The 23,826-nt window shown below is 36.8% G+C and overlaps 1 protein-coding gene across 3 annotated transcripts in view; it reads right to left on the reverse strand.

Moving 5' to 3' along the window:
• SANBR (SANT and BTB domain regulator of CSR) overlaps nucleotides 1-23,826 on the reverse strand; it is a 68,062-nt gene that overhangs the window by 1,256 nt on the left and 42,980 nt on the right. For 2 of the 3 annotated variants that reach the window (XM_065891246.1, XM_065891244.1), the window contains 6 exons: nucleotides 10,665-10,756; nucleotides 9,366-9,394; nucleotides 9,214-9,287; nucleotides 8,645-8,733; nucleotides 6,684-6,775; nucleotides 5,766-5,802 (listed from right to left, as the gene is read on the reverse strand). In XM_065891246.1, coding sequence (XP_065747318.1) covers nucleotides 5,766-5,802; nucleotides 6,684-6,775; nucleotides 8,645-8,733; nucleotides 9,214-9,287; nucleotides 9,366-9,394; nucleotides 10,665-10,756 — 413 coding nt within the window. Of the gene's footprint in view, nucleotides 1-5,765; nucleotides 5,803-6,683; nucleotides 6,776-8,644; nucleotides 8,734-9,213; nucleotides 9,288-9,365; nucleotides 9,395-10,664; nucleotides 10,757-23,826 lie in introns of those variants that run through there. The other variant, XM_065891245.1, reaches the window with a different exon arrangement.

The following is a 23,826-nucleotide window of genomic DNA, read 5'->3' on the forward strand; positions in this document are numbered from 1 at the left end:
TGAAGCCAGCTGGAAATCTGACAGGAAGTGTGGTGAATCTGTAGATCAAGTTGAGGGGTATTACCATCTTAACAATATTAATTGTTCTGATCCATGAACATGGGATAATCTTCCCATTTATTTAGATCTTCTTTAATTTCTTTCAATGATATCTTGTAGTTTTCAGAGTACACATTTTACACTTCTTTTGTGAAATTTATTAAGTATTTTATTCTTTTTGATGCTATTGTAAAGGGAATTTTTAAAAATTTTATATTCCTATTTTTCATTGCTAGTATATAGAAATAAATTGATTTTTGTATGTTGATTGTATATCCTGAAATCTTGAACTTAATTATATGTTCTAATAGTTTTTTAGTGGATTTCTTGGGATTTTCTATATACAAGATCATGTCATCTGTGAATAGATATGGTTTTACTTTTTTTTTTAAATTTATTTTATTTATTTATTTTTGGCTGCCTTGGGTCTTCATTGCTGCGCACGGGCTTTCTCTAGTTGCGGTGAGTGGGGCTACTCTTTGTCGCGGTGCGCGAGATTCTCATTGCAGTGGCTTCTCTTGTTGCGGAGCACGGGCCCTAGGTGTACAGGCTTCAGTAGTTGTGGCTCGCGGGCTCTAGAGCGCAGGCTCAGTAGTTGTGGCACACAGGCTTAGTTACTCCACGGCATGTGGGATCTTCCCGGACCAGGGCTTGAACCCGTGTCCCCTGAATTGGCAGGCGGATTCTTAACCACTGTGCCACCAGGGAAGCCCTACTTCTTTTCCTATTTGGATGCATTTCATTTTCTGGCATGGAAGACAAATTGCAAACCAATAGACAAAAAGGAAAGAAAGAAGGGGTTTCCCTGGTGGTCCAGTGGTTAAGACTTTGCCTTCCAGTGCAGGGGGTGCGGGTTCAATCCCTGGTCGGGATCCCACATGCCTAGGGGCCAAAAAACCAAAACATAAAACAGAAGCAATATTGTAACAAATTCAATAAAGACTTAAAGAAAAAAAGAAAAGAAAAAAATAATGATGTAATAATGTCAGATTTGTGGTTTGTACAGAAATAAACTATGATGATGTAATGAGAGTGACTTGGGTAGCTACCTTAGATTGGGTACATGGAAATGCCTCCTGTGAGGAAATGACACCTAACCTAAAATCTGAATTATAATAAGGAGGCTTCTAGACAGTGGGAACAGTAATGTGAAGGAACTAAATGGTGGGAATGAGCTTACTTATTGGAGGAGCAGGTAGGCCATGTGACTGGAATGTAGTAGCAAGAGGGGAAAGGAGACTGAGAGGCAGCCAGGGGCTAGGCTGTGTGGGACTTTGTAAACCCGGGCAATGGAAGTTGGATTTTATTCTAGGTTTGATGAGGTGCTACTGGAGTGTGATGTGATCTGATTCACGTTTCAAAATTACTGTAGTTGCTTTGTGAATAACAGAGGTTAGAGTGGGAGCTGGAATCACTTAGGAGGCTTGGGGATGTTAATAACTTGGAGTGATAGATTATGGCGATGGAGAGAAGCAAATGGATGTAGGTTTTATATCAGACTTGCCGATGAATTGGATGTGGGGAGTGAAGGAAAAAGAGGAATAATGAGGAATTTCTAAACATTCGGCTTGTGCACTTGAGTGGGCAGTAGTGCCATTTACTGAATGAGCAGGGAGTTGGTGGTGGGTTGGGGAGACATAACACAAGTCCTGCTTTTATTACGTTAAGTTGGAGACACCTACTGATATTCCAAATACAAATCTCAAGTGGGCACTTGGATAAACAAGGCTAGAACCACAGGGAGTGAGCTGGGATCACTTGTTTTCAGTTTGAAGGAGCTGCCAGTGAGCCGGGAAGCACTCTAAGAGAAAATGTTTCAGGTAATCCAAGGTAAAATTGTTTCAAGGTGTTGGAATGTGCTGACAGACCTAGACTTCAATCCCAGTGTGCGGATTACTTTAGCTCCCTGAACTTTCTTCTCCACCTATAAAATGGGGATAATACCCGATTTGGGGGTTTATTGTGAGACTAAAGGAGATAAGGCACCTTAAGAGAGCTAGCAGCATTCTCAGCAGCTACTAATTTAGCAACCACTCTTCTACAGTTTGATAAGAACTACTCTTGTCATAGACAAGTAGTAAAAGCGAAACTAGCTACGTTTTCTCAAGGAAAGATAATCTTGGAAGGAGAGCTGCTATAAGACCATGCTGCAGCCTCACTCTCTCCTTCAGTAAACCTCTTTGAAGACAGCACAGGTCACTCACCACCACACGGGAGGAAACAGTTTTCCTACCTCTTCCTACAAATCCTGTTTACACTGCTTAAATGAGGCAAGAGGTTTAGTATAACAAAGTAACAAATGATGCCACAGCAACCACTGAACTATTATGTGCCTCTTTTCTTTCTTGCATTAAACAAACACACATCAGTCTTAGCAACTCAAGTTATAGGAAGAGGGATATCAATCTCCCATCTTAAAGACTTTTAAGGGCACTTCCCAAATATTAAAATAACAGGGAATTCCCTGGTGGTCCAGTGGTTAGGACTCCACCCTCTCACTGCGAAGGGCCCGGGTTTAATCCCTGGTCAGGGAACTAAGATCCCACAGTGCAACAATAATAATAGTTAACATTTCTGGAGGCCTTACGATTAGCCAGAAAATATTGTTCTAATTGTTTTAGATCTCTAAATCATTTACCCCGCCCCCGCAACAGTCCTATAAAAGTAGAAATAATATTATCCCCATATCATCCTCCCCAATAGATCAGCTTTAAATGAGAGAGTTAGCCAATTAGAATTGGACTGGCTAGGGACTTCCCTGGTGGCGCAGTAGTTAAGAATCCACCTGCCAATGTAGAGGACACAGGTTTGAGCCCTGGTCAGGGAAGATCCCACATGCTGCGAAGCAACTAAGCCCGTGTACCACAAATACTGAGCCTGCGCTCTAGAGTCTGCACGTCACAACTACTGAGCCCGTGAGCCACAACTACTGAGCCTGCGCGCCTAGAGCTTGTGCTCCGCAACAAAGAGAAGCCACTGCACCACAACGAAGAGTAACCCCCGCTTGCCACAAATAGAGAAAGCCCGCGTGCAGCAACGAAGACCCAACGCAGCCAAAAATAAATAAAATTTAAAAAAGAATTGGACTGGCTATAGTTCTCAGTGCTATCCCAAGATTTACAGCCCAAAAGACATACTATAATTAGTGCACATGTACCATACCACTACCAGCTGTGTTCCCCTAATTTTTAAGGTCTTAAAAAACTCTTAGCTACTTGAGAGTTTAGACCTCTTCTCTTTCAAATAAATAAAGGATAACAAATACTAGGAGCCTTAACTATGCAAATTTGTAAATACTAATTTTCTACATAGCCTAGCATCACACCAAAGGAAAATTAGATTTAAGAAGTTTCATATTTACAATTAGATTTCATAAGACCTAACTATATATTTCTCTTAGCACTACAATTTATGGCTAGGTATCCCCAGTGCCTTTTAACTGAGCCGTGTGAAAAGGTGAGGTTCATAATAGTTCTTTAAGGAATAGTTGAGGGTTGAAGAATTAATTCGAGGTACTGGAGATAAAAGGGTTTTTGTTTGTTTGTTTGTTTTTATACTAAGATTTGCCTTTGGCAGATTAGCGTGATAGGGCTTCAGCCTCTGCTTCCAAAGCACTTAGCATATCTCACAATACCTGGCTGAGTGTTCTGAAGAAGGACAGTAACAAAATGGTCCAACAGTATGGAATCAGCACTATTACCAAATTATCTTTTCTGAAGTATTTTACCCTTAAACGTTTTGCTGAATCTTTACCAGGATAATCTCATTTAAAACAACCTTAAAATTTACAAAGTTCACCTCTTCCATGAAAACCTGTGATCTAGAGCCCATCCGAACATTTTTGAGAAGATGGAATGATTCAGATCAGGGGACTTTGCAGACAACTTTTGTCATTAATGTTTATTTCAATTAAATAAATGTGAATTCAGAATTAATGGAAGATAAAACCTCAAAGTATTTGGCAAAACAAATGCTATTACGAGTTTGATTAAAATGTTTGTGGTACCTGTGCTATGAATTACAGACATCCACAAAATTAAAAGCACATTCTGAAGAAAATCAAATTCTGTTTGTAAAAATTCAGCAGTACAGTCCCCCCAGGGGAGAAGTAATTTGCCTTGCTACCATCAGTTAAAAATCAAATGAGCATATTTTCCTCTTTTAATTGTGACCGTCACAGCACTGTAGAACATGTACAAACCTAAATCCTTTTGATCAGAGTAAACTAAACAAGACGCTGGTATTTAACAGGGCGTACAGATCATATAGTATAAAACATTTTCTTCTGAAAATAAAAATTTTATAATCTGTTTCAAAAATATCAAACAATTGAAAAATATATCGACTGCAACAAAATTTCCAAAGAGAAGTTCAAAAATCTTGGCAAAGCCATACGTATAACATCAAATAAAATCTAGCTTCATTTACCAACTAAAACACTCATTAAAAATAATGATTTCTGTACGTCTAAACTGAGTATAACACCTGGACATTTCAACAGAAATTGCTGTTCTGTCATACACTATTAAAGTCTGTTTTCTAATCTGAAGAAATTTCAATTATAAGGCAAAGGAAGACTAAAAATAGAAACAGTGCATCTTAAAGTTTTTCAGAGACCTACATACAAGTAATTTCCAAACGCATAATTTTTATATGCTTATGGTTTGGAACAAATTTTCCCTGAGCACTCTTTCTGCTTGGTTAGAAAATTAAAACATGATCTATAGAATAGAATTTGATTTTGATTTTTCTTAAATATATGCAATTTTTCATCCATCAAATGTATTTGGGAATCTTTCCTTCTAGACATCTCTAAAGTAATAACTAATTATAACTGTTTTAAGGAGCTATTCGAATGGCCATAGAAATATGGTTGAGTTTTAGTGCCCTGAGAACTGTACAGTGGGTGTCTCATACAACTAAAATGATTTACTAGCCTTAAAATTATCAATGGTTATTTTAACAAATTCAGAATGGCACTAGCTTCACAGAAGAAAGAGGTAATAATCAGTAATTCCAGCTCAGATGACCAATAAGTACTAAAAACTAAAAAAAAACCAAACCAACAACAAAAAAACACAACTAAAAAAAAAAAAAAGAGTTGGATTAACGTTGTGCTTTCTATGGAATAATGCTGAAAAAAATTAAGGCTTATGCCCAACACAAGAACTACTTCATCTTGAAAATTTATTTAATGCAGTCTTGAGATCTGTAACTCCTTAATAATCATGCAAACTTAAAATTAGCATCACTGGAAATTTCATCACACAAATTGCAGTTCTCAGTGCTATCCCAAGATTTACAGCCCAAAAGACATACTATAATTAGTGCACATGTACCATACCACTACCAGCTGTGTTCCCCTAATTTTTAAGGTCTTAAAAAACTCTTAGCTACTTGAGAGTTTAGACCTCTTCTCTTTCAAATAAATAAAGGATAACAAATACTAGGAGGCTTAAGTATGCAAATTTGTAAATACTAATTTTCTACATAGCCTAGCATCACACCAAAGGAAAATTAGATTTAAGAAGTTTCATATTTACAATTAGATTTCATAAGACCTAACTATATATTTCTTTTAGCACTACGATTTATGTGGCTTGCAAGAATAATTAATAAATAACTTAAAACATTTAGAAGTCATCATTCTGAAGACCTTCAAGAAGTGATGAGCAATTTCAGATGTCCAGAGGTGAGTCTTCTGTCTTCTTATATTTTAAGGTGCTTTATGCAGGCCGACCTTGACCAAAACGACTTTTAGACCTAGATTTTTTAAACAGAAAAGAAGGTCAGAGGTGCTTCTAAAACAATAAGTTGCCACTGCTTTAGGTCATGTTTGCTTGACAGTGTCAAAGTTTAATGAAACTTCATGTAGCTCCATAATCCATTTTCAAAAATTCTTGGAGATTTATTTTGGAATTCAGATATTTTTTTAATTTCGGGGAAATAATATGTACATATATTGTATATTATGAATCTGGAGCAGTGCCTCACAACCAAACACATTAATACTTCTTCAGTGAAACAAATGAGCATTTACATTAAGTGGGATAAATAAAAACTATAAATAGTAGCTCAGGTCAGGCTTGAGTTGCCACAAATGTATGCAAAAAGCTTTTGGCTTTCTGAGCTTTCTGGATTTCAGAATTGCAGATAAGGCATTTGGATCTGTAGTATTAATAATCAAATCTCAGTAACTGTTAATCTTTCAAAGAAAATCTGTGCTGTAAAGTGACACAGAACATACAAATTAGACTTTATTAAGAGAGATAGAACAAGAAACAAGAAAGGTTTCAATGATTTATATAAAGTAGTAATATATTATTTACAAATAGTATAAAAATCCTGCTAATTCACACTATAGCTTACATTTTTATCAGCAGTTGGCTCAGAACGGAGCTGACTCAATAAACAGAAAACTTTAAAAAAAGTATACTTTCATTAAATTTTGTGATCATGACCTCTTCAAGTCTTAACTTTTAAGTTAAAAATCTGGTTCTAATTAATGTCTGGATGATCAAATCCCCGAAACAAAATAAAACCAAACTCAAATTATGTGCTTCTAGTGTTCATATGATTTTTCCAAAAAAAAAAAAAATCACTTCAAAGCTAGTGGCATTCTGGATTCATTAATGCGGATTCACCTTGTGTTTTTCTCCGAGCTGCTTTGCCGTGCACTGACTGGCACTGAGGCCTTGATCTGTGCTTCGAGCCTGGAATAAATACCTCCTGCAAACTGCACAGTAAAGGAGAAAAATTAAGTTATTATCTTTAAGGAACCAATAGAGGCTCTGCTTTATTGAAATGGCATTACTTTTTAACTTAGAAGTAATTTTATTTTGATTTTTTAAATTCAGGCTCTGAGTTACAATTTTATATAAGTAAAATTCACCCATTTTAGTGCACTGTTCTGAGTTCTGACAAATGCATATAGTTGCGTAACCACTCATAATGGAGACATAAAACAGTTCAAATACCCCAAGAAAATCCCCTTGTGCCCCTTTTAAGTCCAATGATTTGACACTATCAATTCCTGGCAACCACTGACTTGTTTTATGTCCCTATACTTTTGCATTTACCAGAACATTATATAAATAGAATCATACAGTCTGTAGCCTTCTGAATCTGGCTCCTTTTGCTTAGCATAACGTGTAGGATATTCATCTATGTTGCAGCATGTACCAATAGCTCATTCTTTTTACCTATTCTACAGTCTTACTCATTTATCATGTAAAGGACATTTGGGTTGTTTTTAGCTCTTGGCAACTCTAAATAAAGCCACTGTAAAGATATGTGTGAAATGATCTGTATGGTGAGTAAACACTTAATGCTATAAGAAACAGCTAAACTGTTTTCCCAAGTAGGCATTCCCTTTTGCATCCTTACTAGCTATACACGAGAGTTCCAGTTGCTCTATATTCTTGCCAGCATATTTAAAAAACTTTTTTAGCCGCAGAGCAACTAAGCCCGTGTGCCACAACTACTGAGCTTGCCTGCGCTCTAGAGCCCGCAAGCCACAACTACTGAAGCCCGCACACCTACAGCCTGTGCTCCAGACAAGAGAAGCCACTGCAATGAGAAGCCCACACACCACAACGAAGAGCCCCGGCTCGACACAAATAGAGAAAGCCTGCGCGCAGCAACGAAGACCCAATGCAGCCAAAAAACAAAAAACAAAAAAAAACCCCAAACTTTTTTAGACATTCTAGTGGGTGTATAGTGCTATCTTGCTGAGGTGTTAATTTACATTTCCCTAATGACTAATGATGTTGCATCTTTTCCTGTGCTTATTTGCCACCTGTATCCCTTCTTTCTGAAGTGTATGATTAATCTTTTGCCCACTTATTGTCATTGGGTTGTTTATTTTATTATGAGTTTTGAGAATTCTTTATATATTTTGGATATAAATCCTTTACCAGATAAATATTTTACACATATATTCCCATAGTTTATGGCTTGTCTTTTCATTCTCTTAATAATGCCTTTCAAAACGAAGTTTTAAATTTTGATGAAGTCCAATGTGCCAATTTTTTTCTTTTATGGATAATGCTTTTGGTGTGGTAGCTAAGAAATATTTGCCTAACCCATGGTGATAAAGATTTTTTTTCCTGTGTTTTGTTCTTGTAGGGAAGTAAATTTTTAAATAAAAGAAATAGGGGCAAGTGTTACTGTGGATACATAATACTGGTACTAATGATGATACATAATGTTATGACTAACATGTAATTCAGTAAGAGTAAGGTATTTCTTGTGATCATTTTCATCAAGATAACATCTTATTTTAAAGATAATGTCTAAGCACTGCATGCAGAGTTGATGAAAATTAGCAACTTCCAGGGGTCACCCTCCAGACAGTTAATCTGCTCTTGGTTGGACATTACACTTTCAGTAACAACGTACTTTACTATGTGTGTTATAGAGAGGACCTATGGACTGTAAGAGGTGGTGAAAAACTTATGTGAACAAACTGGCTAACTGGTACAGGATATAAAAATACATAAAAAATTTACTCTTTTAAAATTATAAAGCATCTTTATACTTATGATGAAAATAAAGTAGGAAGGCAAATCCAAGCAAGCACAGTACACGAGTACATAATTCTTACTTCTTTTGCTTCCTTTGACTTGACTCGGTCCAGATCACCCAATCTCATCTTTATTAGGTGCCCTGTAATTTCAGACATCCGCCGTTGATCTGAAGGTAAAAATTAATAAACCTTACTTTTTATGAGGATGTTTTATTTTATTTCTTAAAGAAGATTGCAATCATCAAGAGTTTATGAAAATATCATAGGATATTATTTATAGACACATACACCTATTTATCTTTGAAGGATTTTAGGCTGCAAGTGGCAAAATGGCTCATATACAGATAACTGTGCTGCTTTTAATATTACTGTAAATCAGCCTAAGACATATTCAGCCTTCTTGAGAGTAGAAGTAGTGGGTGAAAGTCAGTCTGAGAGGCCTCAAAATGACAGATACATAAAACAACATATTATCTACTGGGATTGTCTAGTAATGAAACTCTGGTTGATGCCTAAGGGAATGTGCTAATTCTGGGCCTTATTCCAGTTGGAATCTTTAAAGCTATTCAGCATACTTCATAAAATAAAAGATTCCTATCATTGCTATTTAGACCTAATTTGTACACTACACAAATAATAAAACTTACCATCTTCTCTTTGTGCATCTTGGTTGAATCTCAAGGATCTTGTGGCATCCCACTTATTCTTCTGCATACTCACACTATTGAAAAAATTAAACAAAAATCAGCAATGATGCTTTTACAGTGAACATCTGACTGGATTAAGGAGCAATACTCACATGAAAGGAGACACATCTCTAGAAGTTGACTAAAAAAAAGTAGACAACATTAAGGCCCAATTAGAACATATTTATTGATTAGCGTTATAGGTAATATAAAGAGTTTACATTTATTGGGTGCAAGATACTGTACCAAGAGCGTTACAAGCATTCTTTCACTGAAGCCTTGCAACTACCATGTGAGATAGGTGCTATTATTACCTCCATAATAAACAGCTTCAGAGAAGTTAAGAAACTTTCCACAGAGAAACAGACCTAGAATTTGAACCCAGTTTTATTTATCTGACCTGGAAGCCCCCCACCTCTATGCAATCTTTTAGAATTCACTCATTCTGTGCCTGTGGTCCTTAATATGGAGATGAACGTACAACCCATCCAACATATATTGTGTGGAACTTGTTTGAACCCCAGCTTTTCACACATTTTTAGAATCTATAGTTTCTCTTTTAGCTAACTGTAGTTATACTGTTCTCTTATTCCTACCTGGCTTTTTACTCCTTCCTTTGAAGGCACGGGGAAATAAGAATAATTTTAAAAGGTCATAAAATATTTATTTTAAAAATTTAAAGGCTACTTATTTTTTGAACAAGTAATACTGGTTCAAAATTCAAGAAGTACAAACAGCACATATATTAAAAAGCCTCTGTCCCCCAGACATTCAGTTCCCTTCCTTAGGGGCAACTAATTTTATCAATTTCTTGTATAGCTTTCCACAGATATTTTATGGATATACAAGAAAATTCATATATATTCCTTCATCTATTCTACAAAAATGGTAGCATAATATGCCACTATACATACTGCTCTGCACTTTTCCTTTTTTCTTTTTTTCTTTTTATTGAAGTATAGTTACTTTACAATGTTGTATTAGTTTCTGGTGTAAAGTGATTCAGTTATATATATATATATATATATATATATATATATATATATATATATATATATATATATATTCTTTTTCACATTCTCTTCCATTATAGTTTATTATAAGACATTAAATATAGTTCACTGTGCTATACAGTAGGACCTTGTTGTTTATCTATTTTATATATAGTAGTAGTTTGTATATGCTAATCCCAAACCCCTAATTTCTCTCCCCCAAACTCACTTTCCTTTTTTCATGTGTCAATATACCTTAGAGATCTTTAATCTCAGTCTTTATAGTGATTCTTCACTCATTTTTACACTGCTAGCATTCCACTGTGGCATTCATTACTCTTCTTTTTCGAATTTTTCCTGGCTGTACCTGCTTATTTCTCAATATGAACTTTAGAATAGTAATAGATAATTTAGTGTTACCTTCTCCAATGCCTTTTCTTTCTTCTGACCACAGGGTGAAGACATCTGCTTTTTTGGTTGTTTAGTGAATTTCTTTGGCTTCTCCTTTTTCCCTGATAACAGAAGGTCAATGTTATGAGCATAAGTCCCATATACTTTTCCCATGCACTTGTCACATTCAAACAATAAAACCACTGAAAAATAAAACATTGTTTTTAAAAACTAACAAATTACCTTGGGATAAAAAGTAACTATATGGAGAAATCAAACTAAAACTGCTTTACAGAGGTTCATTTTAATTACTTTTCTTCTTTCTACTTGGTGAAAATCTTTGCGGAAAAAAATGAGGGCAATGAATTCCAAGTGCCAGTGAAATTAAATACAGAAAAATGTTGGGGAAATTATTCATATTTCTTTCTCTGAATCTAATTTGCCAGTGGAGTCACACCTCCTAATTCCAAATTTTTTATATAAAAAATAACTATAACCCAGAAAAACACAATTTGAGAATGGGAGGAGAGAAGAGCTCACAAAAAATCTTTAAAATGTCTTTTGTTCATGCAGGAGGTGGGCTATGAAGGTAGAATATAAATGATCTTGTGAAGAACCAGATCTGGGACAAGGTATATTTGAAACTAAGGCATTCCTGCAGTCAGTATTCTGCTTTGCTCTGGCTGACAGTTTAGTGGAGAAAGGAGAGAGGCAAAAAGGAGGGGAAAGAAGTATTTCTCTAAAAACAATGTTTGAAGGTTAAGAATAGCACATTAGAACACTGTTTCCCAAGTATCAATTATTTGTACACCACCTTCACACTTTTTGCTCTATCTTAAAAGGGAAACTTTATCACTACCATAAATGAAAAACCTGTAAAATGTGCTACATAGAAGCTAATTTTGAAGATAACAGAATAAAGACAAAACAACATCAATAATCTGGATAGATTTATTTGCCTGCTGGCAAGCCCTGAGTCCCTGACGTGTCTCTTTGTTAAAGTGGGAGATTTAAGCGTTATAAAATTTCTAGAAGCCATGATAGGGTGGGACATATGATAATGGCAGTGTGAAAAGGCTGGATAATTCCTTCCCTAAAAACAGAACAAAAATATTATAAACAACCATCTGCAGGTACTGGGGAATAGTCAAAGGAAGACAGAAAGTTCAGTGTTTACGTTTGAAAGATGCAAGAGCTAAGAGCTGTGAGTTTGTGACTTTCTTGTCTGAGGGCACTTCCCCACCTCCCCAGTTCAGGGAGGAAAATTACAGCCTTGAGTTCTAGGGAGAAGATGATAAAGTTCGAAGTAACAGAGAAGCTGGAATTTTTTTTTTGGCCGTGCTACGTGGCTTGTGGGACCTTAGTTCCCTGACCAGGGATTGAACCCATGCCCCCTGCAGTGGAAGCACAGAGTCCTAACCATTGGACTACCAGGGAATCCCCAAGAAGCTGGAAATTTAAAGGGGAAAATATGGAAGCAAGAAAGAGACTTGAGGTCTAAAATGTGAGTATAAACTATGCCCAAATTCCTAGCTGTGTGTTAAACTCTGCAGGTATATGGGAGACCCTAGGAAGCCCCGCTAAAAAGGCAAGCAGAAACTAGGGTGGGGTGTTGATCCTTGCAAGACAGAACTGTTCTTTGCGAGATGTGGGAGTTTCTTGTGCCTTTTGACTGAATGATTTCCCCAAACTGCCTTTAGCTTGAGCTTCTGAGAGTCTTATAGTCTTGAGGTATCAGAGGTCAGACTTGGGAACTGGAAAAACAAGTAGGAATCTAGGAGGGAACCCAAAAAGCAAGGAAACCACTCAGCAGGTGAGCCCCCAAATCTGAATATAAATTCTGTCCAAATCCTTGGCTGACCACTAAACTACACAGGCTGGTGTGGCCCCCGGGGGTGGGGTGGGGGCAGGCTAACGCAGTAGCAGTCAGCAGCCAAAAAACCTATGAAAAACACCATCCACTGCATACCAGCCAGGAGACAGATTTTGCAGTTTGGGTCCAGCAGGTTAATTGCTTACTAGAACAAAAATCCCAACAATCCTCAGAAGAACAAAAGAGATTTCAGAGCTGCACAAAGATAATCTACGATGTCCAGTTTTCACTGAAAAGTTATGAGATAAAGAAAGTGAAAAGAAAAGAAACAGTCAGAAAACACCCAGAAAAGAAACAGTAAATAGCAACTGATTCTGCGAGGGCCAGCATGTTGGACTTAGGAGACAATAACTTCAAAGCAACTATTATACATATGTTCAAAGGAAAAATGGTAGTATTGAGTAAGCACATAGAGAATCTCAACAGAGAAACGTAAAGTATAAAAGAACCAGGGGGAAATTCTAGAGCTGAAAGGCACAATAATTGAAATGAAAAAATGTACCAGATGGGTTCAAGAGAAAATGTGAAATGGCAGAAAAATGAATCAGTGAACGTGAAGTTAACAAAAGGTCATAGGTGTACTGGAGCTCCAGAAAACGAGTGAGAGAAAGGGGCAAAAAAAATACTTAAAGAATAAAGATTGTAAGACAACGTTAATTTACAGATCCAAGAAGGTCAACAAATCCCAAGTAAGATAAACTCAAAGAAAGTCACATCTAGGCATATCATAGTTAAGCTTCTAAAAGTTAAAGCTAAAAAGAAAATTTGGAAAGCAGCATGATTAAAAGTGCACATTACATACAGAGGGGAACAATTTTATCACAATGACTGACTTCTCATCAGAAACAATGGAGGCCAGAAGACACTGAAATGACATATTTATTCGTTTATTTTTTAACTCTGGCCAATATTATGTTTAATGGTTAAACACTAAAGGCATTATCATTGAATAAAGAACAAGACAAGAATGAAAACTACCACCACTGGAAATTTTAGCCTCTGTAAAAAACAAGAAAAATATTGAGATATATGAGACCAATTTTATCACAATGACTGACTTCTCATCAGAAACAATCAAGGCCAGAAGACATTGAAACAACATATTTAAAGTGCAAAAAGAAAAAAGTGTTATTAACAAAGAATTATATATCAAGAAAACTGTACTTCAAAAACAAAAGCAGGGACTTCCCTGGTGGCGCAGTGGTTAAGAATCTGCCTGCCAGTGCAGGGGACACGGGTTCGAGCCCTGCTCCGAGAAGATCCCACATGCCACGGAGCAACTAAGCCCGTGTGCCACAACTACTGAGCCTGCGCTATAGAGCCCATGAGCCACAACTACTGAGCCCGCGTGCCACAACTACTGAAGCCTGCGTGCCTGGAGCCCGTGCTCTGCAACAAGAGAAGCCACCACAATGAGAAGCCCGCACACTGCAATAAAGAGCAGTCTCCACTCGCCACAACTAGAGAAAGCCCGTGTGCAGCAACGAAGACCCAAAGCAGCCAAAAATAAATAAATAAATAAATAATTTTAAAAAAGCAAGGGGCTTCCCTGGTGGCACAGTGGTTGAGAATCCACCTGCCAATGCAGGGGACATGTGTTCGAGTCCTGGTCCAGGAAGATCCCACATGCCGTGGAGCAACTAAGCCCGTGCGCCACAACTACTGAGCCTGTGCTCTAGAGCCCAGGAGCCACAACTACTGAGCCCACGTGCTGCAACTACTGAAGCCTGCATGCCTAGAGCCCGTGCTCTGCAACAAGAGAAGCCACCACAAGGAGAAGCCCGTGAACCACAAAGAAGAGTAGCCCCTGCTCACCGCAATTACAGAAAGCCTGTGAGCAGCGACAAAGACCCAACACCGCCAAAAATAAATTAATAAATTTTTTTAGATGATGATATGGATTTTCTCCTTTATTTTGTTAATATGGTGAAATGCATTTCCAAATGTAAAACCAAATTTGCATTCCTGATATAAACATTACTTGGTCAATTACTTGATATATTAACCTTTTTTTTTTTACTGGATTTTATTTGTTAATATTTAAAAGTTTTTTATTTTGATGATATGTTTTTTATTCTTCAATTGTTAATATGGTGTATCACACTGATTGATTTCTGTATATTGAAGAATCCTTGCATCCCTGGGATAAATCCCATTTGATCACGGTGTATGATCCTTTTAACGTGTTGTTCATTTCTGCTTGCTAGTATTTTGTTGAGGATTTTTGCATCTATATTCATCAGTAATATTGGTCTGTAATTTTCTTTTTTTGTAGTATCTTTGTCTGGTTTTGGTATCAGGGTAATGGTGGCCTCATAGAACGAGTTTGGGAGTGTTCCTTCCTCTGCAATTGTTTGGAAGAGCTTGAGAAGGATGGGTGTTAACTCTTCTCGAAATGTTTGATAGAATTCACCTGTGAAGCCATCTGGTCCTGGACTTTTGTTTGTTGGAAGATTTTTAATCACAGTTTCAATTTCATTACTTGTGATTGGTCTGTTCATATTTTCTATTTCTTCCTGATTCAGTCTTGGAAGGTTATACCTTTCTAAGAATTTGTCCATTTCTTCCAGGTTGTCCATTTTATTGGCATAGAGTTGCTTGTAGTAGTCTCTTAGGATGCTTTGTATTTCTGCGGTGTCTGTTGTAACTTCTCCTTTTACATTTCTAATTTTATTGATTTGAGCCCTCTCCCTCTTCTTTTTTTATTTTTTATTTAATTATTCATATTTCATATTCATATAATTTTTGGCTGCTTTGGGTCTTCACTGCATGCGGGTTTTCTCTGGTTGCTGAGAGTGGGGGCTACTCTTCGTTGTGGTGCATAGGCTTCTCATTGCAGTGGCTTCTCTTGTTGCGGGGCACAGGCTCTAGGTGCGTGGGCTTCAGTAGTTGTGGCACACAGGCTTCAGTAGTTGTGGCTTGCGGGCTCTAGAGCGCAGGCTCAGTAGTTTTGGTGCACGGGCTTAGTGCTCTGAGGCATGTGGGATCTTCCCTGACCAGGGCTCGAACCCGTGTCCCCTGCATTGGAAGGCAGATTCTTAACCACTGCGCCACCAGGGAAGCCCCTCCCTCTTTTTCTTGATGAGTTTGGCTAAGGGTTTATCAATTTTGTTTATCTTCTCAAAGAACCAGCTTTGAGAAGTTTTATTGATCTTTGCTATTGTTTTCTTTGTTTCTATTTCATTTATTTCTGCTCTGATCTTTATGATTTCTTTCATTCTACTAACTTTGGGTTTTGTTTGTTCTTCTTTCTCTAGTTCCTTTAGGTGTAAGGTTAGATTGTTTATTTGAGATTGTTCTTCTTTCTTGAGGTAGGCTTGTATTGCTATAAACTTCTCTCTTAGAACCGCATCCCATAGGTTTTGGATCATTGTGTTTTCATTGACATTTGTCTCTAGGTATTTTTGATTTCCTCTTTGATTTCTTCAGTGATCTCTTGGTTATTTAGTAATGGATTATTAAGCCTCCATGTGTTTGTATTTTTTACGTTTCTGTGTAATTGATTTCTGATCTCATAGCATTGTGGTCACAAAAGATGCTTGATATAATTACAATTTTCTTAAATTTACTGAGGCTTGATTTGTGACCCAAGATGTGATCTATCCTGGAGAATGTTCCATGTGCACTTGAGAAGAAAGTGTAATCTGCTGTTTTTGGATGGAATGCCCTATAAATATCAATTAAATCTATCTGGTCTATTGTGTCATTTAAAGCTTGTGTTTCCTTAGTAATTTTCTGTTTGGATGATCTGTCCGTTGGTGTAAGTGAGGTGTTAAAGTCCCTCACTATTGTTGTGTTACTGTTGATTTCCTCTTTTATAGCTGTTAGCAGTTACCTTATGTATTGAGGTGCTCCTATGTTGGGACCATATATATTTATAATTGTTATGTCTTCTTCTTGGATTGATCCCTTGATCATTATGTAGTGTCCTTCCTTGTCTCTTGTAACATTCTTTATTTTAAAGTCTATTTCATCTGATATGAGTATTGCTACTCCAGCTTTCTTTTGATTTCCATTTGCATGGAATAACTTTTTCCATCCCCTCACTTTCAGTCTGTATGTGTCCCTAGGTCTGAAGTGGGTCTCTTGTAGACAGCATATATACGGGTCTTGTTTTTGTATCCATTCAGTGGGCCTGTATCTTTTGGTTGGAGCATTTAATCCATTCAGGGTTGAGGTAATTATTGATATGTATGTTCCTATTACCATTTTCTTAATTGTTTTGGGTCTGTTTTTGTAGGTCTTTTTTTTTCTCTTGTGTTTCCCACTTAGAGAAGTTCCTTTAGGATTTGTTGTAGAGCTGGTTTGGTGGTGCTGAATTCTCTTAGCTTTTGCTTGTCTGTAAAGCTTTTGATTTCTCCATCGAATCCGAATGAGATCCTTGCTGGGTAGAGTAATCTTGGTTGTAGGTTCTTCCCTTTCATCACTTTAAATATGTCATGCCTCTCCCTTCTGGCTTGTAGAGTTTCTGCTGAGAAATCAGCTGTTAACCTTATGGGAGTTCCCTTGTATGCTATTTGTCGTATTTCCCTTGTTGTTTTCAATAATTTTTCTTTGTCTTTAATTTTTGCCGATTTGATTACTATGTGTCTTGGCATGTTTATCCTTGGGTTTATCCTGTATGGGACTCTCTGCACTTCCTGCACTTGGGTGGCTATTTCCTTTCCCATGTTCGGGAAGTTTTCGACCATAATCTCTTCAAATATTTTCTCAGGTCCTTTCTCTCTCTCTTCTCCTTCTGGGACCCCTATAATGAGAATGTTGTTGCATTTAATGTTGTCCCAGAGGTCTCTTAGGCTGTTTTCATTTCTTTTCATTCTTTTTTCTTTATTCTGTTCCACAGCAGTGAATTCCACCATTCTGTCTTCCAGGTTACTTATCCGTTCTTCTGCCTCAGTTATTCTGCTATTGATTCCTTCTAGTGTATTTTTCATTTCAGTTATTGTTTTGTTCATCTCTGTTTGTTTGTTCTTTAATTCTTCTAGGTCTTTGTTAAACATTTCTTGCATCTTCTCGATCTTTGCCTCTACTCTTTTTCCAAGGTCCTGGATCATCTTCACTATCATTATTCTGAATTCGTTTTCTGTAAGGTTGCCTGTCTCCACCTCATTTAGTTGTTTTTCTGGGGTTTTATCTTGTTCCTTCATCTGGTACATAGCCTTCTGCCTTTTCATCTTGTCTATCTTTCTGTGAATGTGATTTTTGTTCCACAGGCTGCAGGATTGTAGTTCTTCTTGCTTCTGCTGTCTGCCCTCTCTAAATAAATTTATATTAAAAAAAAGGAACAAAAGCAAGGGACCTCCCTGGTGGCGCCATGGTTAACACTCCACGCTCCCAATGCAGAGGGCCCCGGTTCGATCCCTGATCAGGGAACTAGATCTCACATACATGCCTCAACTTAGAGTTCACATGCCACAACTAAGGATCCCATGTGCTGCAATTAAGGAGCCAGTGAGCTGCAACTAAGGAGCCCTCGAGACACAACTAAGTAGCCTGCCTGCTGCAACTAAGAGCCAGTACAACCAAATAAATGTTAAAAAAAAAACACCACAAAAGTAAAATAAAGACATTTTCAGATGAATAAAAATAAGAGAATTCACTAGTATACCACACTACAGGAAATAATGAAAGAAGTCCTTCAGAATGAAAGAAAATAACATCAGATGTAACAAAGATAGAGACAAATGATAAATATAAAAGACTAATTGTATATATTTTCTTTTATTCTTCTCTAAATGACATATAACTGTGTAAAGCAAAAATATACATTTATATATATATAAATGTATGATATGTATATCATATGATATATGATATTTATATACACATATATATATGACAACAATAGCACAAAGAAGGGGAAGAAAATGGAGCTATATATTATTTTAAGGTTCTTCTATTTTACCTGGAATAATTCATATTACCTTTAAGTAGATTGTGATAGGTTAAAGAGGCATGTTGTAATCTTTAGAACAAATGCAAAGAATATAACTGAAAAGCAAATAAAATAATTTAAATAATACCCTGAAATTATTTTCTTAGCACAAAAAAAGCAGGAAAGGCAAAACAGAGAAGCAAAACATCTGAGAAAATTAGAAAATGAATAGCAAAATGGCAGACCTGATACAACCATATCAATAAACACATTAAATATAAATAGAATAAATGTTTCAGTCAAAATGCAGAGATTGGGCTTCCCTGGTGGCACAGTGGTTAAGAATCTGCCTGCCAATGCAGGGGACACAGGTTCGAGCCCTGGTCCGGGAAGACCCCACATGCTGCAGAGCAAATAAGCCCATGTTCCACAACTACTGAGCCTGTGCTCTAGAGCCCACGAGCCACAACAATTGAAGTCCACGTACCTAGATCCTGTGCTCCGCAACAAGAGAAGCCACTGCAATGAGAAGCCTGCGCACCACAACGAAGAGTAGCCCCCACTCACCACAACTAGAGAAAGCCCGCACGCAGCAACGAAGACCCAACACAGCCAAAAATTTAAAAAAAAAGCAGAGATTGTCAAACTAGATAAACAAGCAATTACCAACAATATGCTATCTACAAGATACACAATTTAAATTAAATTTTATTTATTCATTTATTTTTGGCTGTGTTGGGTCTTTGTTGCTGTGTGCGGGCTTTCTCTAGTTGTGGCGGGCAGGGGCTACTCTTCGTTGTGGTGCGTGGTCTTCTCATGGCGGTGGCTTCTCTTGTTGCGGAGCATGGGCTCTAGGTGCACAGGCTTCAGTCGTTGTGGCACGCGGGCTTCAGTAGTTGTGGCACGCGGCCTTCAGTAGTTGTGGCTCGCGGGCTCAGTAGTTGTGGCTCGCGGGCTCTAGAGCGCAGGCTCAGTAGTTGTGGCACATGGGCTTAGGTGCTCCACAGCATGTGGGATATTCCCAGACCAGGGCTTGAACCTGTGTCCCCTGCATTGGTAGGCGGATTCTTAACCACTGCGCCACCAGGGAAATCCCCACACTTTAAATTTAAAAACACGAAGAAGTTGAAAATAAAAGGATAGAGAAAAGATATGTTATCCAACTGGTAAACAAAAAAAATCTAGAGTGATTATGTTAATATTAAACAAAACAGACTTTCAGACAAGCAGTTTTACTATAGACAAGGAGGGGGTAGATCATGAGAAAAGAGTCAATACACTATAAATGTACATGTGCCTAATTACAAAGCTCTAACACATACACAAAGCAAAAACTGACAGACTTGAAAGGAAAAATACATAAATTAACAAGCATAGCTTGAGATTTCAATACTACTCTCTTAGTAATTGATAGAACAAGTAGTCAGAATATGATTAGAGAAGACTTGTACCAGAAAATCAAACCAACTTGACCCTACCTTTAAAGACTACTCCACCTATAACAGCAGAATTCACATTCTTTTCATGCACATCTGGAACACGTGTCAATAAAATTTAGAAGATGAAACCACAGAGTACATTTTCTGACCATGATGGAATTAAATTAGAAACCTACAACTGAGAAGTATCCAGAAAAATCTGAAAATATTTGGAAATTAAACACATTACTAAACAACACATGGGTCAAAGACAAAATCATAAGGGAAATTAGAAAATATTTTGTATTGAATATAAATGAAAAAAAGATATATCAAGTCTATGAATACTTAAAAGCAGTACTTAGAGTGAATCTTATAGCTTTAAATGCTTATACTAGAAAAGAAGTAAAAAAACAATGATTTTGGGCTTCCCTGGTGGCGCAGTGGTTGAGAGTCCACCTGCCGATGCAGGGGACACAGATTTGTGCCCCGGTCCGGGAAGATCCCACATGCCGCGGAGTGGCTAGGCCCGTGAGCCATGGCCACTGAGCCTGCTCGTCTGGAGCCTGTGCTCCGCAACGGGAGAGGCCACAACAGTGAGAGGCCTGCGTACCGCAAAAAAAAAAAACCCAACAAAAACCAATGATTTAAGTTTCCACTTTTAGAACCTAAAAAAAAGAGGAAATTAAGTCCAAAGTAATTACAAGGAAGGAAATAGTAAATATAAGAGGGAAAATCAATGAAATATAAAATAGGCAAACTACAGAGAAAGTCAATGAAATCAAAAGCTGGTTCCTTGAAAAGATCAACAAAACTAATAAACCTCTAGCTAAACTGACCAAGAAAAAAAGAGATAAGACACAAATTATCAATATCAGGAATGAAAGAGGGATATCACTAGAGATCCTTCAGACAGAAAAGGGTAATAAGAAAATACCATGAGCAACTTTATGCCAATAAATGTGACAACTTGGATAAAATGGACACATTCCTTGAAAGAAATTATCAAAACATTCAAGAAGAAATAGAAAACCTGAATAGCACTATATTAATTAAAGACCTTAACTGATAATTAAAAAGCTTCCTATAAAGAAAACTCCAGGCCCAAATGACTTTACTGCTGAATTTCACCATACTTTTAAGGGACAAAGAATACAAATACTACACAAATTCTTTCAGAAAAGAGAAGTGAACATTTTCCAACTCATTTTATGAGGTATTAACCTGATAACAAACTTGAAGAAGACATCACAAAAAAACTACAGACAAATATCCCTCATGAACACAAACAAAACATCTTTAACAAAATACAAGCAAGTCCAATACACTAACATATAAAGAGAAAAAACACCTCACGACCAAGTGAAGCTTACCTCGGAAGACTGATGTAACACTTGAAAAATCAATGTAATTCATCATATTGATATAATGATGGAGAAAGACTATATTATCATCTCAGTAGATGGAGAAAAAGCATTTGACAAAATTCAACACCCATTCATGTGGCAAACTAGAAACAGAAAGGAACCTCCTCAACCTAAGAAAGGGCGTTTATGAGAAGCCAACAACTAACGTTACATACTTAATGGTTAAAGATAGAGGGGACCTCCCTGGAGTCCCAGTGGCTAAGACTTCGCCTTCCAGTGCAGGGGGTGTGGGTTTGATCCCTGGTTGAGGAGCTAAGATCCCACAAGCCTCACAGCCAAAAAAACCAAAACATAAAACAGAAGCAATACTGTAACAAATTCAATAAAGACTTTAAAAATGGTCCACATCAAAAAAAAATCTTTAGAAATATAAAGACTGAATGCTTTCCCCCTAAGATAGGGAACAAGGCAAGTATGTCTGTTCTCACCACTTCTATTCAACATCAGGTCCTAACCAACACAAAAAGGCAAGACAAAGAGATAAAAGGCATACATACTGAAAGCAATCTAATAAGCAAAGAAAAATTAAGTCAATTTAGCAAGGTCATAGGATACAAAGTCAATACACAAAGACCAGCTGTATTTCAATATTACCATCAATGAACAATTGGAAACTTTAAAAAACCTACTTCCATTTATAAAAGCATAAGAAAATACTTAGGAACAAATTTAACAAAAGATGTTACAACGTTTGCATAATGAAACTACAAAACATGATTGAGAAACATTAAAGAAGACTTAAATAAATGGAGAGACAGTCCGTGTTCATGGATTGGAAGACTTACCATTGGGAAATAAAAGAGCAACATACAGCTTCAACACAATTCCAATACCAAAATAAACTAAGACAAGAGAACAGTTTTGGAGGACTCACACCACTGATTTCAAGAGTCACTAAAAACTACAAAAATTAAGACAGTGTGACATTGATATACTGATGTAAAGACAGAAGAATCAATGGAAGAGAACAAAGTTCAGAAGTAGATCCATATGTAATGGTCAACTGATTCTTTAACAAAGTTGCTAAAGTAATCCAATGGGGAAAGAACAGTCCTTTCAACAAATAGTACTAGGACAACTGGCTATGCCTATGGGAAAAAAAAGGAATCTTGACTCTTACCTCATACCACACACAAAAATTAACCTGGAAGGTACTGTATACTTAAATATAAGAGCTAAAGTCATAGAACTTCTAAAAGAAAACATAGAAAATCTTTGTGACTTTGGGGTAGCCAAAGATTTCTTAGCTAATAAAGCCTGAAACATAAAAGGAAAGCTAAAAAATTATAGTTCACAAAATTAAAAACTTGTTTTCAAAAGACAATGTTAATAAAAGTAAAAGGCAAGTCATAGACTAGGGAAAAATACCTGCAAAACATATGGACTTGTATCCACAAATATATAAAGAAATCTTACAATTCAATAAGGCAAACAATTCAATTAAAAAAGATTTAAGGCAAAAGATTTAAACAGACATTTCACAAAAAAGACATATAAATGACCAAGAAGCACATGAAAAGATGCGAAGAATTACACACGCACTAGAATGCCTAATATTAAAAAAAACCACAATAATACCAAGTATTGGTACAAATGTGTAGCGACTGGAACTCTCATACATTGCTGGTGGGATGCAAAATGGTACAGTCACTTTGCAAAACAGTTTGGCAGTTTCTTATAAAGTTAAACATACACTGAGCTTGTGACCCAGCAATTCCACTTGTAGGTATCTACCCAAGAGAAATGAAAACATATGTCCACACAAACTTTTACGCAAATGTTCACAGCAGCATTATTCGTAACAGCCAAGAACTGAAAAGAACCCAAATGTCCATGAAATGGTGGATGGATGAACAGATTATGGTATATTTCTACAATGGAACACTACTCTGCAATACAAAGGAACAAACTACTGATACACACAACAAATGGATGAATCTCAAAAACATCATACTAAGTGAAAGAAGCCAGACACAAAAGGCTATTCATGATTCCATTTATATGAGATCTTAGAAAAGGTAAACCACAGTGACAAAAAGCAGATTATTGGTTGCCTGGGATTGGGAGTGGGGAAAGGGAACTGAGTGTAAAGGGTTAGAAGGAAGCTTTCTGGAGTGATATTCTAGGTCTTGATTTTGGTGGTAGTTATACAACTGTGCTTAAAGTCGTCAGTGTGTACACTTAAAAATGAATGAATTTTATTACATGTAAACTATACCTCAATCAACTGTGAAACACACACACACACACACACACACACAAAACATAGTAGCATTTTCTCCTTCACTAATTAGTATTGAAAAATAATTGATAAATGACTAGTTTTTTCATTAGGGGAATTCAACATGTAAAGAAAAATTATATAAAACTTAGAAATAAGACAAAGGGAAGACTGCATGTCCTTTAAGTGATATACTGGAGGACTGCTTACTTAATCCTCTAAGAGAACGTCCTTATGTTTGACTTTCCTGTCTACTATTGATTGAAGGCCCAGATACTGTGAATTTTCATGTTACCTTACAAATTTTTCTAACAGAAATGCAAATGATTTCTGTCCAATAGAAAAGATAACCCCAGGACTTCCCTGTTGGTCCAGTGG

Source organism: Phocoena phocoena, chromosome 14 (genome assembly GCF_963924675.1).
Source record: "Phocoena phocoena chromosome 14, mPhoPho1.1, whole genome shotgun sequence".
Lineage (NCBI taxonomy): Eukaryota > Metazoa > Chordata > Mammalia > Artiodactyla > Phocoenidae > Phocoena > Phocoena phocoena.